Source organism: Gracilinanus agilis, chromosome 2, assembly GCF_016433145.1.
Source record: "Gracilinanus agilis isolate LMUSP501 chromosome 2, AgileGrace, whole genome shotgun sequence".
NCBI lineage: Eukaryota > Metazoa > Chordata > Mammalia > Didelphimorphia > Didelphidae > Gracilinanus > Gracilinanus agilis.
The window spans coordinates 269827322-269841076 of NC_058131.1; the positions used below are offsets into that span (position 1 = coordinate 269827322).

General features: G+C 44.2%; 1 protein-coding gene across 1 annotated transcript in view; it reads right to left on the reverse strand.

Moving 5' to 3' along the window:
* Nucleotides 1-976: 976 nt before the first annotated feature.
* Nucleotides 977-13755, reverse strand: part of LOC123235144 (dual specificity testis-specific protein kinase 1-like) — a 31257-nt gene continuing 18478 nt past the window's right edge. The window contains exons 2-8 of the mRNA XM_044661214.1: nt 6592-6713; nt 5882-5930; nt 5072-5221; nt 4268-4441; nt 2916-2999; nt 1638-1724; nt 977-1093 (exon numbers count right to left, since the gene is read on the reverse strand). Of these exons, the coding sequence (XP_044517149.1) occupies nt 1004-1093; nt 1638-1724; nt 2916-2999; nt 4268-4441; nt 5072-5221; nt 5882-5930; nt 6592-6713 (756 nt within the window). The 3' untranslated portion in view covers nt 977-1003. The remainder of the gene's footprint in view (nt 1094-1637; nt 1725-2915; nt 3000-4267; nt 4442-5071; nt 5222-5881; nt 5931-6591; nt 6714-13755) is intronic.

Sequence of the window (13755 nt, forward strand, 5' to 3'; positions counted from 1 at the left end):
AGACCTTGGCTTTCTTAATCCCAGGGGGATGGGTCTCCCAAGGAGCCCCAAAGAGATCAGAGATAGTGGCTACAGAGCCAGTAACTCAGGGGCCCTTTGTCCTAACTTTCCCCTGCCTGTGCATCATTCATCCGTTTCCATAACGGAGGTACATCTACAAAAACTGAAGCCAGTCCCTGACCTCAGCGATCTTACGTTCTATTGGGAGAAACAACACACAGAGGAGAGTGGTGGCCAGGAAAGGCCACTTAGGTGGGAAAGTTACAGAGATCATGATGGGTCTAGTGGAGCAGACTGAGCAAGAACACGGCCAGCGTTCATCTGATCATGGCTCATGAATCCAGAAGGGACTGAAGGAGAGAGAAAGAAGAGGAAGAAAGGGTGCCCGTGAAGAGGGACAAAAAGGTTACAGAGGAAAAGTGAGGCATAGCTGCGACTTTTCTTGAAATAATGGTCCAGAAGAGGAAGTCACCAATCAGGAAAGCAGGAGCCCAGGGTGGACATTTCTCCAGAGTTAAGAGGATCACTGCCAAGGCCGTGGAAGGAGTTGGATGGAGATGGTCGAGTTTCAGCTCCTGACCCTTACTGACTTTCAGCTTTGGCCTAGTAATCTTTTCTTCCCCAAAAGGAATATTGACCCATAGTTGCCATGCCGGCTTGGGAAGTTCCAGGGTGCCCATGACGGAACCCACAAGGGAAAGTAGTCATTTCCATCCATCCGGTGAGCACGTCTGGTTATTTATATTACAGATGAGTCCCAGAAAATGTTCCCATCTGAGTCATTTCTGTAACAACTCTCTCCCTGTATTATCTGCTGAGCTCCCTTTATCACCCAATCTTCTGAGAAAGCAGCCAGCAGAACAAGCACAGACAAGTCTGTGGAAGCTGAGGCAGGGAGCTATCCCTTTCTGGATCTGCTTACGGCTCAGTCATGTAGGGAAGCCCCGTCTGTCCTTGCAGGAGAGGCAGGTGGGAGCAGGCACCCAAGTTCACGCCCCAAAAGCTAACTGGCTGTTTGGGAGTCCAGTATCTCAGCCATCTCTTCCAATTCTTCAAGGAGCTCAGTGAAGGATGGCCGCTTCAAAGCTTCCAACTGAGAGATGAAAAAGAGAAAAGGCTAGAACATACAAAGCCCCTATTGAAGTCCTTTCCCCATAGGTCTCCTCTGTTCTCAGGGCCTACTCTGGTTGGTTCTAGCAATGGATTAGGTGTTAGAAAAGTCTGCCCTATTATAGGATGGGACCAGAACCCCTAGGAGACAAGCACTTCCCCAAGGCCACACACTTCATAGGTAGCTTCAAGAACATTTCTATAGGGCTGACATGTGAACAAGGGGGTGGGGGGAAAGTTAGCATTTATAGAGATTTCAGAGTTTATGAAATTATTTCAATCCAACCTTCCAATAACTCTGTAAAGTTTTATTATTCTCGTTTTATGGATGGGGAAACTGAAGGAGAAATAGCCTAAATGACTTGCTCAGGGCCACAGTTAATTGAAGACAAGACTGAGGCCTTTCTGACTCTAAGACCCACTGTACCACCTACCCAAAGCTATTACTACAGGCTGATTGACACTCATTTCCTGGATAGTCTAGGCTGAAGAGGGATAAGGTAAGGGTGGGAGGACAGCGGACCTACCCGGCAGCAGCTGGCAGCCAAATCTAGGATATGTGGGGGACACTCACTGACCATCCCTTGGAATGCAGCTACATCTAGTCCATAGTCCTGAATGGAGAGAAATGTCATTACTGAGGTTGTGCCCAGCAAAAGAAAGTTCTTATAGAAATCTGCCCCATCCCATCCCCAAACAAAACCACAGATGAAAAAAGGCAGGATTCACAACTGAATCTTCCCACTGCCATCTTGGGGGTCAATTACCTGTTATCATCATTATGGCCCCCACGTCACCTGCCTCCTGGCAAACTCGATTCCCCCAAGGTCTCTTAGCCTATGGGGCACTATGGGAGTTAGTAGGGGATTCCTGCCTGGAGTACTTCTTTATAATCACTTCATCAACTAACACTTGAAGTGACTGCGATATCCTCCCAGAAATCAGCCTATAAAGAGATTTCTGGGGGGGATGAGGGGAAACCACTGGAAGTAACTACTCCAGGCTGTCTTACACAGAGTCTCCCAATCCTTCTCTCATTCACAGAACTGCTCCCTCACTCTCTCCCTCAGGTCTACAGAAAACTCAATTCAACTAACATTTATTAAATATTTACTACTTGCCTTAGGGAATACATAAATAAATATGGCATAATCTTTCCCTCAAAAAGCAGGGAGTTCCTAACCAGAGTGGTGAAAATTTGGGCTTCTGACCAAAGGCATTAGCCAGCCATCAACTCTAACTCTAGTAGCCCAGACCTTCCCATTGGACCCCACCACCAACAACAACTCGCTTCGTATACTTGATCACTTTGTGGGCTTTTGGGAAATTTTTTTTCCTATCCTGAATAATAGAAAGGGCCTGTTTCTGGTCTAAACCAGAAACCAAAGGAGTCCTCTAACCTTTCAGTCACTAAAAGCTCTCTATATCTTGGGGTTATTCCTGAGAGCCTGAGGGAAAACCAGGAGAGTTCACTTAGTTTCCATATCTGGTTTGCATATAGTTTTTTTTTTGTGTGTTTTTATTTTTTTACATTTTTAAACCCTTAACTTCTGTGTATTGGCTCCTAGGTGGAAGAGTGGTAAGGGTGGGCAATGGGGGTCAAGTGACTTGCCCAGGGTCACATAGCTAGGACGTGTCTGAGGCTGGATTTGAACCTAGGACCTCCCATCTCTAGGCCTGACTCTCAATCCACTGAGCTATCCAGCTGCCCCTTTGCATATAGTTTTAATACCTTGCACTCTGTTTCCTTTATTTTTTAATACATTTTTATTATTTTCCCATATAATGATGTTTGTATGACTCACCTGTGTCCGGGGAAGAACCTCAGGGTCAGCAGGAATCCGACCAAGGATCTCACAAAGGACAATGCCAAATGAGAACACATCTACCTGTCAAGGCCAAAAAACAGGGAGGAGCTGGGGCAACAGGGGACACGAGCAGCTGCCCTCCCCAGAGCACAGTGAGAGACCTTCAGTGATGAGAGGCAAATTCCCTTCCTAGAGGCTTTATTAACCTCACCCAAATGGAATTCTACTCAGCCCCCTCAGCATTCTGGAAACAGTTCAATTGATAGCAATGCTACCTTGTGTTTCCTCACGTGTTAATCTGAAACTCTCCTCTTTCTCCTAGTGTGGGTGTTTAGGACTAGTGTAGGTGGGAACATCCTCCACTTTCTGCCACATTTTGGGGAAAATGAGAAAATGCATGTGTCTGTTCAATCAGGGACAGACCCGTGGCCAAGATCTCATCACAGAGGCTCCCACACCCAGTGGTTGGGCCAAGAGAATTTTGGCTGCTGCGTCGCATAAGAGCTGGCCTCAGAAATTCTATCTATTTCTCCTTCTTAATATGTATTTAGGCATATGGTTTTGCTTCTTAGAGATTTGGTAAATGCAAAGGCTCTTCTTCCTCATTCTGAATCTCAAGATGGGGGAAGGGGGAGTTAAAAAGAAATATAAACATCTCCATAAGGCCTTTGATTCCTCCCTTGAATAAATAATTAAAGGCCATTGCCAGTATCCTGTAAGAGCTAATTATCCCTTTCTTTTTAGCTTCCATCCCTAAAGCCAGCCAAAGTCTCCCTTTCTTTTCCCAATAACAATCTCATAGGCAAGTAGGCACCTGGGCCCAGAAGGCTCAGAACTCTTAGCACGACATATTCTTATCCCCCTCAACCAATTCCTGGTCCCAAAGATTCCTAAGAGTAGTTCTGAAAGAGAAGATAAGCAGATAACACCTTATTGCCCCTCAGTCATCATCGTGGAACCTCCCAAAAGGAAGGAACGCCCTTAATGCCCCCAGAGATGGCTACAGCAACGTCCCAAGCCAATGTGGAGGCCAGCTGCAGCAGCGTCCCACTCCTGGCTCTAGCTGACTGTCAGCGAATCTCCTTTGGACACGTAAGTCTGATGTGGCTTTCCTTCCCCCCACCCTTGAGCAAAAGCAGGGCTTCACCATATAATCACTCACTGTAAATGCATTGACTGCCAAATGAAGGAACCAAAATGGGTGGGAGAAACCAATTTTAGTCTCCTCCTTATTTTTAAATTCCTCAAGCTTAGGGAGCCTTCATTTTCCTGGCAGCGAGAAATCCTAACATATACCTCTTCTATAAGTTATGTGTCAGCCTCTGAAGGACTGGAGCATCAGGCCATACCTTCCGGTCATAGGGCTCCCCCCGGAGCATCTCGGGGGCCATCCAGAAGGCCGAGCCCACCAGGGACAGCTTCCGCTCAGGGTCTGTGGCAGGCATCTCTACCACTTCTCGGGCCAGGCCAAAATCGGTAACCAGGGCCTCCCGGCCTCGAGGTGTAACACGGATCAGGCAGTTCTAGAAGGAGAACCTGAGGTTGGAAGACCTGATTGCCCTTTCGTGGATTATGGCCCAGGCCCCCAGACTCTCCTTGCCTTAGCTGGGCCAGAGATTCTGGGCCACTGTGGCCCTCCTTCGATCCCCATCTACTCAAGAGTCTATCCCTCATGGGGCACAACTGTCAAGAAAGGCATCGCTTCCCACCTCCCTCTTCCCTCTCATTCCCTCTCCCTCTCATCAGCCTTTGGATCCCGGAACCAGCCGTGCATGGTGCGATTCTGTGACCTTAGAAGACAAAAGGTGAGGCCTGCCTTTGTGCCCAAGTAGTCCTCCCTGAATAGTGTTACCAGACATGACTGCTGAAGGTCTGAATGGGACTTAGGTTATGAAGAATGGGTTGGACTTGGGACTCAGCTTTTCCTTTCTGGAATAGAGGTAAAGGAGGAAAAGGTAATAACTAAGGATGGAATAGGGGTAGGGTAGCAGGGTCAAGACTCCCAAGGAACACGAGGAAAGAGGAAGGAGGTTAGAGTTTGGATGCCAGGGCTGAGGGGGTGGGGAGAGGTAGAGCAGGAGAGGCGGCCGCTGTGAGTTCTGGGCTTGGGGCCAGGGCATGGGTTTGTCCTTGGGTCTCCACTTGTCCCCTACCTTGGAGTTTAGGTCCCGGTGGTAAATATTCTTGGAGTGCAGATACACCATGCCCCTGGTAATGTCACAGGCCAGAGCTACCTTCTCCTTCCAGCTCAGAGGCACCTCCGGTCTGGCCAAGAGTTCTTCCAAGCAGCCGCCATTTACATACTGCAGGGGAGAAAAGAAGGGGGAAGGGGCACTCATCTGGGTGTGACCTGATAAGACCCCTGAGGATACTGGGCTGGACATGGCTATCACCTTGCTACAAAGGGGCCCAAGAGACGGATCCCAATATTTCAAAGATATTCTTTGCCAGGCACCAAGCAGAGAGAGGAACTTAAAAAAAAACCCACTGACATGCAGTGGTGATCACTTCCTTTTCTTGGCCCTAGTTTTCCCAATCCATAAAATTAGGATATTTGGTTCAGTGGCCTTGGTCTCTGAACTCCCCCCTTAAGTTTTGACATTCTGAAACAGCAGAAACCCTTACCCATCCACGTCTGGCTTCCTGGAGACTCCCAAGTTCAAGAAAAGCAACTAAGTGGTTAGATTCCTGAGCTGGAAGCCCAGAAGCCTGGGTTCCCTTTACACATAACTTCTGTCTGCTGCATGGCTAGAGGCAAATCAACTGCCCATCTCTGTGAAATGGGACAATAGGGAGCATCAGACAAGGGGCTGGGAGCTGTTCTCCCAAGGGGGCTACTATCACCAGAGAGAGAGAGCCTCGTTAGTCAGGCCAAGGAGAAGTAGTGATGGAAGCCAAGGAGTGCACCTTCCCACTCTCACATGCAGCTCAGCTCAGCTCTAGCCTGGGTTCTTGGTTCTCACCTCCAGGATCGGATACAGCTTCTCATCCCTTACACAGATGCCGAGGTACCTGCAGATGACACGGCCATTGACTTGGAGTCCTCTCCCATCCTCCCCCGAGTCCCCTAAGCTCTGACCCCAAAAGAATATTCACCAGATACGCACACTATGGGCAGCATCCGAATGCCAGCAATATGGCAGTGCTGACACCATGCCAGCGGGTACATGAGCGTGGAAGTGTAATGAGGCACTGCAAGGTTCATGCTGCTGCGTAATGTAACCCTACATGTAATCTATTGGCATGTAATGTCCTGCTGCATTATTATTGAGAGTTGGCCTGACTGTGACAGGTAGCTGCATGTAACATGAGGCTTCCTTTGACACGGGGTTGTGTGGAACAGGAGGCTCCCAGAGACGTGGGGCAGAGTTTAATACACGGCAGCTTGGAGCATGGGGCTGAGGATATCTGGACAAGGTGAAGGGGAGAGAGAGAGAGAGAGAGGAGGAGAGGGGAGGGGAGGGGAGGGGAGGGAAGGGGAGGGGAGGAGAAAGAGAGAGGAAGGAAGAGAGGGAGAGAGAGGGAGAGAAAAAGAAAGGAAGGGAGAGAGGGAAGGAGGGGGTGGAGGGGTGTGTGTATGTCTGTCTGTCTGTCCCTGGGGTTCCCCACCCTAAAGCTGTCTGGCCACCTAATCCCTATCCCTGACTCCCTCATCCCCAGGCCCAGCACCCACCTGACAATGTTGGGATGGGACAGCTTCTGCAACAGGCTGATCTCCCTCAGGATGACCAGTTGGTCCACATCATTCTTGTAGATCTTCACCACCATCACCTTGCAGGTCGAACTTTGGGTCACCTGGGGGAAGCACTGAGTCAGGTCTGGTGGCAATGGCCTCCTCACCCAGAACAGGATGTTTCCCACAGCCATTCTTCTTCTCATTCATACACTCAGCAAACATTCATTAAGCACTTACTTTGCACAAAGTCCTTTCTCTAGTACTGGGGGAAATAGAAAAACATTTAGGGAAGACACTGTTCCTGCCCTCATGAAGCTGCCAGTTTTGGAAAGGGATTAGAGCCAAGGGTAAAATGGAACTAGCTCTGATACAAATGAGGGCTCAATTTGTTGATTTGTTGTACTTTGTTGATTGCCTTGATTTAAGAAAGTGGCGGACAAAGCATTAATAATGTAGATGAAGTTTTAAAGTGTGTCCTGAAGGAAGTCCTGGATTCAAATGTGACCTCAGACACTTCCCAGCCATGTGACTCTGGGCAAGTCATTTAACCCCATTTATCTAGCCCTTACCACCCTTCTACCTTGGAAGCAATACTTAGTATTGTTCCAAGATAGAAGATTTAAAAAAAAAAAAAAAAAAAAAAGCTATCCTGTCTTTTCAGGGAACTGGTTGTTAAATATTTACCAGCTCTCCCCTAGATAAGAGCCACTGATAAATAAAATATAAAACATCACAAGACAAGCATGCTAAGTAAAGTGTGGTCAAGGCTCACAGCCCAAGAACTGCCATGGGCCATGTAGGCAGTCAGAGTGGGCCATCTGTGAAACTTTATTCAGAAGAGGAAGCTGAGGAGGTTCAAGGAGCCACACAACCTGGCACCACCACTTTCAAATAAATGGACCAGTCTGTGGCTGGGGCCTCACCAGCCCACCTGGTGTCCGGGCACAGAAATGGCCCCTCAGACTTATGAAAGGGGAAGCTATCCACCTCTAGAGAAAGAACTGTTGGAGTAGAAATACAGATGAAAACATATGATTTATCACTTGTTTATTTGGGCACATGTTTTGGGGTTTTGGTTTTATAAGACTCTTCTCTTACAAAAATGAATAATGTGCAAATATATGTGTGCAACCAGACTGAATTGCTTGTCAGCTCTGGAAGAGGGGAGAAAAAAGGGAGAGAGACAACATGAATCGTATAACTTTGGAAAACGTATGTGGAAATTTGTTAAAAGAAAGATAACACTAAAAGAAAGAAACAAGATCCTCAGTGAGCATCCTGGAAACTAGGGAGGACAGATTCTCAGTTAGGCTAAATGCCAGGCCAACGGTAGTCATTTTGGGTCCAGTTCTCATAGCACTCCCTTCTCTGGTCCCTGATGCACTTGGCCTTCCTTTCACTCCTCTCCTTACACAACTCCGAGCCACAGGGGGCCAGGTTCAGGGCAACAGCAACAAGTGGCCCCTACCTGGGCACTCATTTATTCATGAATGGAGAGGCAGTTTGATATAATAGAAAAATGTGTTGTTCGGTTGTTCATTTCATGTTTGGTGTCATGAGTCCATGGACCTTAGCATGCCAGGCCCTTCTGTCCTCCGCTTCTATCTTTCCCAACATCAGAGTCTTTTTCAATGATTAAGAACTGGACTAGGAGTTGGGAAAGATCTGACTGGGTTTAAACCCTTTTTCTGACATTCTCTGGCTGTGTTATTATGGGCAAGTCTCTTTATCAATCAATCATCACTAATTAAGTTCCTACTATGTGCAAACAGCTGCCAGGCACTGGAAATACAAAAGCAAAAGCGAAGCAGTCTCTCCCGTAAAGGCTCTTACATTCTTAGGGGCCAGGGGTGTACTTTGATGGAGCTGTGATCCCAACAATGAGCATACTCCTTCAGATAGTACAATTCACCATCTATTGATCCATTCTCATCCTGCATGGCTCTTGCCTGCATCCCCCACAAGGGGTCTATCTAACATTCCCCTTGGAGCTCTTGAAAGCACCTGTCTACCAGTGGGGCACAAAGACTGGCCCTTCACTCATCCTTTACTCTCCTCCATCAGGTAATAAGACTATCTCCTCCTACGATCATGCATCCTGCTGAGGACACCTCTTATGCCAATCCCCTCGAACAATTCTTTACTGATAACCCAACACACTGTTTCTATTCAGTTGTGCCCAGCTCTCCATAGCCCCATGGACCATACTGTCCAAGGGGTTTTCTTGGCAAAGATACTAAGAGTCCTTTGTTATTTCTTTCTCCAATAGAGTAAGGAAAAATAGAGGTTAAGTGACTTGCCCAAAGATAAGCAACTAGTAAGTGTCTGAGACTAGATTTGAATTCAGGTCTTCCTGACTCCAAGCCTAGCACTCTATCCACTAAACCATCGAGTTGCCTCTAATTTGGCACATAGTAGGTTCTTAAGCAATATTGATTGATTATTAATTGATAATAGGGTATAAAGCACCCAGACTTGGAGTTCAGGAAGACTTCATTTTAAATCCTAGCTCAGATACTTACTAGTTGGGCAGCCCTGAGCAAATTACCTTACCTCTCTTGGTCTCATTTATCTCATCTTTAAAATGAGAAAAATAATAATACCTACCCCCAAAGAGGTTGTTGTAAGGGTCAAAGGAGAGTGCTTTGTAAACCTTAAAGTGGCACCATAAATGTCAGTTCTTACTGCTCAGGCCCCGTGCACACCCATCACCAAATTTACTGCAAGGATTTTTTTTTAACCAAAACTGTGACTTCTTCAGTCTAGTGCCTGGTAAGGAACTCCTCCCCATACAGACTAGCAGATCCATAATTTACAGCCTTATAGAGCTGCATGAGATATGGAGAAATTAAGTCATTTGCTCCAGGTTACACCGAATATGTTGGAGTCAAGTCTTGAACTCAGCATCTCCTGATTCCAAGCCAGCTCTCTGTACACTATGCCATACTGCCTTGAGGTAGCTAGGTGGTGCCACAGGGTTCAGAGTGCTGGGCCTGGAGTTAGGAAGACCCAAATTCAAAACTGACCTTTGGGCAAGTCACTTTACCTATGCCTATCTCAGTTTCCCCAACTGGAAAATGGGGATAATACGAGCATCTTTCTTGCAGGGTTGTTGCAAGGATTAAATGAGATATATTTGTAAAGTACTTAGCACAGTGTATGGCATATAGTAGGCACTATCTAAATGCTTATTCCTCAGGAGGACCTGGGTTCAAATCTAGATTTGGACACTTCCTAGCTGTGGGACTCTGGGCACATAATTTGACTTCAATTTCCTAGCCCTTTTTAGAACTGATACTTAGATAAGCAGAAGGTGAGTATTTAAAGATAAAGTAGTGAATAAATACTTAAATAAATGTGTATTCCTTTCTCTTCCCTACCCCTGCTTCTCATAATTGGAGGAATATTGTTTCAGGGAGAAACTCGGGATCATTAAAAGCACCACCCAACTTTCCAGAGGCAATCTAGCCTGCTCTCCTCCAGCTCTCCTCCTCCTCCTGTTCAATTCCACGCCCCACTGATTGTGCATTTTCAATGTCCAAGTAAGATATAGGTACTGACAGCCCAGCTCAGTGGGCTTGTCCACCATATTCCATATCGCAGTCTGAACAATATAGCTAATTTTCATCCACCTGGTTTGTTCATTAGGCTCAGTTCTTTTGAGTGATTGTAGATCTCATTTGAGAGGCAATATTTCAGGGTTTGGTGCCCTCAGCACAATGTCATCTGTAAACAGAAGCATCTGGAGGCCCTCGCCAGCTGTAGGGAAGCCCTCTTCCATCAGTGCTCTGTGTTGGACGTTGTCCATGTCAGTGGCAAACAACTTTGGTGAGCAGATGTCTCTCCATGTTATCGCTCACTTCACGTTAACAACAAATGGCTCCCAAAGAAAACAAATTCATAAAGATGAATCAAAACCTAGCAGCTCTTTTTGGGACAGCACAGAATTAAAAACTTAGAGGATGCCCATCCACTGGAGAATATTGACATAAGTTACAGCCTACAAATATGAAGGAACACTATCATACTGTATAAAATGAAAATGGGGATAGGTTCAGAAAAGCCTGGGAAGACTTGTATGAACTGATACAATGTGAAGCAAGCAGAACAAGGAGAATGATTTTATATGTGATGGCAACAATATTATAAAGGCAAAACCCCTTTGAAAACCTCGGGAACTCTAATCAGCTCAATGACTACCCACAATTCCAAGGAGTTTATGAAACATGCTATCTACCTCCTGATAAAAGAAGAGAAAGGCTATACATATAAATGGAAGTGTATTTTTTTTGTACATGAACAGTAAAGGAATTTTCTTTGCTTCACTAAACATATTTGAAACAGGGGTTTTGCTTTTCTTTTGCAATGTGTGGGGAGGGGAGTGTAAAAATAAAATAGGTGAGCACCCAAATAAAGGACAAAGAACTAGAAAATAAAGGCTTAAAATTGTTTCCTGATACTTTTTATAGATGTTATCAAAGTATCTTCAGTGGTAAGTGAAGTGAAGCTCAAAGATGAACTTCCCTTCAAGGCCAGGCACAAGGAATGCTAAAGAGACTCTTGTTTATGAAAAATAAACTATTTATTTAAATATATATAAGGGGAAAAGGATTTCTAATTCTATGAGATTCTAACTCCACCCAAATAAAATCCCAGATGCTGCAAGGAACTGCTTTTCTCCTGTGGTTCACAGGCTATGCTAATCCTCCCTGATCTAACTAACCAAATTTATACTATTCTAAATAAACCTAACCAATATAACGCTTAACTTCGCCTTTAAGTTATAAAGATAACCAAGGCTAGCTGGTTGAATCTCCACAAGAATCAAGTTAGACTCAGAGTCCAAACCAAAGACCAGGTTTTGTTTGGTCTTTTCAGAGTTTAACCAATCTATAATCAGTAACAGATAAATGAATATTGTTTCCCAAGTTGGAAAAGAAAACATTCCACTCCTTCAAGTTTTTCAGTCAGACAAAGATAGAGAGAGGCAAAGATGTTACCTTCTCTAGCCCTGAGAGAGAAAGAAGCTTCGTGTGGCTCTGTCGACTGCCAGAAGCCCCCTCCTGGAATGCCACACCCAGAGAGTGTAACTGTCATAGAAATAATGGTTATAACTGCTACCAGTTGAAATCAAAACTCTCTCTCAGCTCTATTTGAAACTCCAATTCTTCCTCAAGTCAGCTTCTCTACTTCTTATCTCTAAACTAATAAAATAATACTTATTTTCTAATATTATCCTTATAGAAGAAATGTAAGGGTTAAGGAAATAAGTAGATTTAAGTAGTGGAAAAGAATAGAATTTAATTTTTAAAAATGAAAAAGGGGTCGGCTAATTGGGTCAGTCAATAGATCACCAGGATGGGAGATCCTGAGTTCAAATCTGACCTCAGACACTTCCTCACTGTGTGAGCCTGGGAAAATCACTTAATCCTCATTGCCTTACCACTCTACTGTTTTACATCTAATGCACAGTATTGATTCTAAGAAGGAAGGTAAGGGTTAAATATAAAATAAAATAACCAAAGGTCGAACAAACAGAATTTGAGAGGTAATGTAATGTGGTATGTTAAAATCATTATTTGGGACAAGAAACAGCATCTTGGAATTTTGTTGTTTGATTTGTTTTGGTTGGAATATTTCAGTTTGTTTGTAAGCTTGATTTTTTTGCTCTTTGTAATGCTAGATTTTTTAATTCTTCTTTCTCCTTATATTTTTTCATCTCCTTTCATTGTCTCTTTAACTCTGATATTGTTCTGTCATTCTCTGAGTCTAATTCTGATTTTATTTTTTGTTCTTTGTTTCCTGATTCACGTATGTAGGTGGCATTGTTGTCTCATTTCTTCCAGACTTAGGTCTTCCCATTTTGGGCAGTTTTGCTTAAAGTAAATCTGTATAGGAATGCTAGTCCCCTTAATGAATTGTCTTCTTATGTGGGGTAAGGCTTCAGCAATTTGATCTCTATGGTACCCTAGAAAATTTTCTGAATTTTCAATTAGCCTGTCCAGAAAAATACTTGGATGTTCGTCCTCAGCTTGCCTCAACTTTTCAAACTTATTCCAAGCATTAGGGATTTTAGCATGGATTTTTACAGCCTCTAGAAGATCTGCCCTACGTTTTAATAACCTCCTCATATTTACTGGCACAGTTCGATCAATGTCTTCATATTCCCGAGGCCAAGCAGTTAAATCCTGGTTTGATCTAGTTTCTTCCAGGAATTTAGCTTTTTCAGATGGTGTATAAAATTCATCAAGAAAAAATTCAACGTCCATATATGACGGATTAAATAAATTGAAGGTCCTTTTTAATTCTTTTGCTGACTCGTGAGGTGAGAGGAAATACTTGGGGAATCTCCCCAAACCTCCAAATCTTGAGCTGTAAATGCCTTGTAAGTCTTCATTTTGACTAATTCACCATCAGGCCTAAATTGGGTTTGATCTATGATAGGATACAGAGACACTGTGGTAGGGCCAACTGCTCCTGCTTCAATTTGAGTAGTTTCCTGTTTGTCAAAATCGGTTTGGGAAAAACTGTCTGTGGTTTTAGCCTTGTTGTTCTCATTTGCCTTGGGTTTGTAAACCTGTTCTTTTATCTCTAATTGCATTATGGTGTTAGCATCTAGAGCTTGTCCTTATCTTATTTTGTTGTTTATTTCTATCATGAGTCTCAATTGTTCTCTCATCACAGCAAATAAATCCTCATTAGTTTCTTTCTTTGAGCCAAAAAGTAATTGTATTGTCTTTTTTAAGAGCCCAGATCCCTTGAATGGCAGTTATAAACATGGCTACTATTGCTGGCAGGTATGATAGGAAATCAGCTATTGTAAAAGCTAGATAGTTATAGGCATCATAGAGTGTGAGCAGTTTGATGAAATATTCAGGAATAATGTAAAACCACAATCTAAAAATCTCCTGTGTAAAGGAGTACACAAACAAGGATATTGTTGAGATAATAAATGTAGCTCTCGCTGAACCCATTGTTTCCTACTCTCTTTTTCTCTTAGTTCCTTTTCCCTTATGGCTATGCCAAAAACTGTTAAAAAGAAATGAATCGGTGGATAGAATATCTATGTATCTGATTTTAATAGGTATAAAGAACCCTGGATTTAGATTTAAAGAACCTGATTTTTTCCACTCATGGGACAAGTCACGTAATCTCCTTAGA